The sequence below is a fragment of the Sceloporus undulatus genome, chromosome 2 (genome assembly GCF_019175285.1).
Source record: "Sceloporus undulatus isolate JIND9_A2432 ecotype Alabama chromosome 2, SceUnd_v1.1, whole genome shotgun sequence".
NCBI classification, from domain to species: Eukaryota; Metazoa; Chordata; class Lepidosauria; order Squamata; family Phrynosomatidae; genus Sceloporus; species Sceloporus undulatus.
The window spans coordinates 221,723,856-221,726,723 of NC_056523.1; the positions used below are offsets into that span (position 1 = coordinate 221,723,856).

Sequence of the window (2,868 nt, forward strand, 5' to 3'; positions counted from 1 at the left end):
AGTGGGAGGATATGAGGGGAGCAGGGAAACCCAGGGAGGCATGAAGGAATGAGTGGGTAATAAAAGAAGAATGCAGACAGACACTTTCAATAGACAAAAAGAAAGAGAAGAAACTATGGATGACAGATAAAATGCTACAAGCAATAAAGGAAAAAAGGGAATCAAAACAATAGGGGGATAGGAGCAAACTAAGAACCATGAATGCAACAGTACAATGGCTAGTGTGGAAAGATAAAGAAAACTACTACAATGATCAGTGCAGAGAAATAGAAGACAACAACAAAAAGGGATGAACAACAGATTCTACAAAATCTGGGAAATCAAAGGAAAGTCCAAACCAAGGACTGGGATGCTCTATGACCATAAAAACAACACAATTCAAGACCAGGAAGGAATAAAAAAAAAATTGAATTCAATATACAGAAGAGTTATATAAAAGAGATGACAAAATGAAGGACATATAGAATGAAGACAAATAACAAATTCTAAAAAGTGAGGTGGAAGCTGCAATAAAAGAAATTGCAAAAAGAAATAATCAGGGACAGATGATATTCCAATTGAACTAATGCAATCCACATTGACAGAGTCAACTCTAGTGCTAACCAACATACATCAACAGATATGGAAAACAAAACGATGGCCAACAGATTGGAAACAAGCAATATACATCTCCATCCACAAAAAAAGTGACACAAAACACTGCAGCAAATATAGGACCATAAACACTAATCTCCATGCAAGCAAAATCATGCTCAAAATTCAAAACATAGATTCCAACCATACATGGAGAGAGAAATCCCAGAGGTCCAAGCAGGATTCAAGAAAGGAAGAGGCACAGAGGACCACACTGTAAACATATGATGGCTAATGGAGTGTATCAGGGAATGCCAAAAGAAAATCAGCATGTGCTTTATAGACTACAGCAAAGCCTTTGACTGCATAGATCATGAAAGACTATGGAATACATTTAAAGACATGGGAGTGCCAACACATCTGATAGTCCTGATGAGGAATCTGTACTTGGGACAAGAGGCCACTATCAGAACAGAACATGGAGAAATAGTATGGTTCCCAATTGGCAAAAGAGTCAGGCAAGGCTGCATTCTTATCACCCTACCTATATGCAGGAAGTGGAAAGGAACAGAAAGTGGAAAGGAAGTGACTTCCAGTCTCCTGTTCTTAAGAAAAAAACATTGTGAAAATTCCCCCTATTTCCCCCTAAAGGGAAGTTAGGGGCAATACGCGCGCACACACCCACACCCACACCCACGCAAAACATATTGTAAGGAAAGCAGGATTGGACACAGAAGAAGGAGGAGCAAAGTAATAGCAAGTACATTTCTATACCACTTACTGATGTACTAAGCAGTTTACAAAGTGTAAGCTAATTGCCCCCAACAAGCTAGGTATTCATTTTAGTGACCTACAGAAGGATGCCAGGCTGAGTTGACCTGGAGCCCCTAGCTGGTACTGAATTCACAACCTTGTGGTTTGTGAGCGAGTAAGTACAGGCATTTAACCACTGTACCACCAAAGCTCCTGGAGTGAAAATAGGAGGAAGGATCATAAACAATCTAAAATATGTAGATGACACTGTAATACTAGCAGAAAACCTCAAAGATCTGGAACAACTACTAAGGAAGATCAAGGAAGAAAGTGCAAATGCAGGCTTACTGTTGAACATAAAGTTAACAAACAAACAAAAAATGACTATGGAGAATTTACACAAATTAAACCTAGATAATGAAGAAATAGAAATAGTAAAAGAATTCTCACACCTGGGATAAAACAATGATAGGAATGGGGACTGCATCAGGAAATCTGAAGAAGATTAAGAATAGGAAGGACAGTTATGAAAAAACTAGAGAAGATCCTGAAATGCAAGGATATACAACTGAGCACAAAAGTTAGAATAGTACAAGCCATTGTGTTCTCTATTGCCACGTATGGATCTGAGAGCTGGACAGTTAAGAAAGAAGATGGGAAGAAAATAAATTCATTTGAGATGTGGTGCTGGAGAAGAGTGCTGAGGAGTCCATGCACAACCAAAAAGACAAACAAATGGGTCCTTGAACAGATCAAGCCTGAACTTTCCCTGGAAACCAAGATGACAAAATTGAGGCTGTCATACTTTGGTCACATCATGAGAAGGCACAACTCATTGGAAAAAAACAGTAATGCTAGGAAAGGTGGAGGGAAGTAGAAAGAGAGGGAGGCCCCATGATAGTTGGATGAATTCTATTAAGGAGGTCACTGGTATGAATTTGCGGGAACTAAGCAGATTAGTGGAGGACACGAAGTCTTGGAGATGTCTCATCTACAGGGTTGATATAGATCAAGATTGACTGGAGGGCAGTTAACAACAACAATAGAGAAATAGATAAAAAGAATAAGCTGCCTGCTTCTGCAGTTGACACCTCATGAAGACTGATGCAAGACTTCTCCAATGATGTACCTATAGAATAGGCCTAAATATTCTTAAGGCAAAAATCCTGTCTGACTTCAGAAGCTAAGCAGTATCAGCTCTAGTTAGTACTGGTAGTGTAGGTTATATTTCAGAGGAAGGGACCATCTCCGAGTATTCCTTGTCTAAGAAAACTCTACAAAATCCATGGGGTCATTGTAAATTGACAGACAGCTTGAAGATACACACATATTAAATTGCTTTCCCAACTCTCTCTCTATGGATTTAGCTAAGATCTCAGAACCACTTGTAAAACTGCTTCAAATTTATTCAAGGTGGAGGTTTCCCTCTAGTGGAAGCTTTAAGAAATGTTTTTCTGAAGACCAAAACAAACCATTGCTATTTGGGCCAGTCATAAAAATATTTCTACAAATCAGGATTTTCTGTGTATCTTGACCCACTCA

The 2,868-nt window shown here is 38.9% G+C and overlaps 1 protein-coding gene across 1 annotated transcript in view; it reads right to left on the reverse strand.

The window, feature by feature from the left end:
- Window positions 1-2,868, reverse strand: part of LOC121920573 (anionic trypsin-like) — an 8,249-nt gene that overhangs the window by 3,610 nt on the left and 1,771 nt on the right. The window contains exon 2 of the mRNA XM_042447699.1: window positions 1,529-1,539. Coding sequence (XP_042303633.1) covers window positions 1,529-1,539 — 11 coding nt within the window. The remainder of the gene's footprint in view (window positions 1-1,528; window positions 1,540-2,868) is intronic.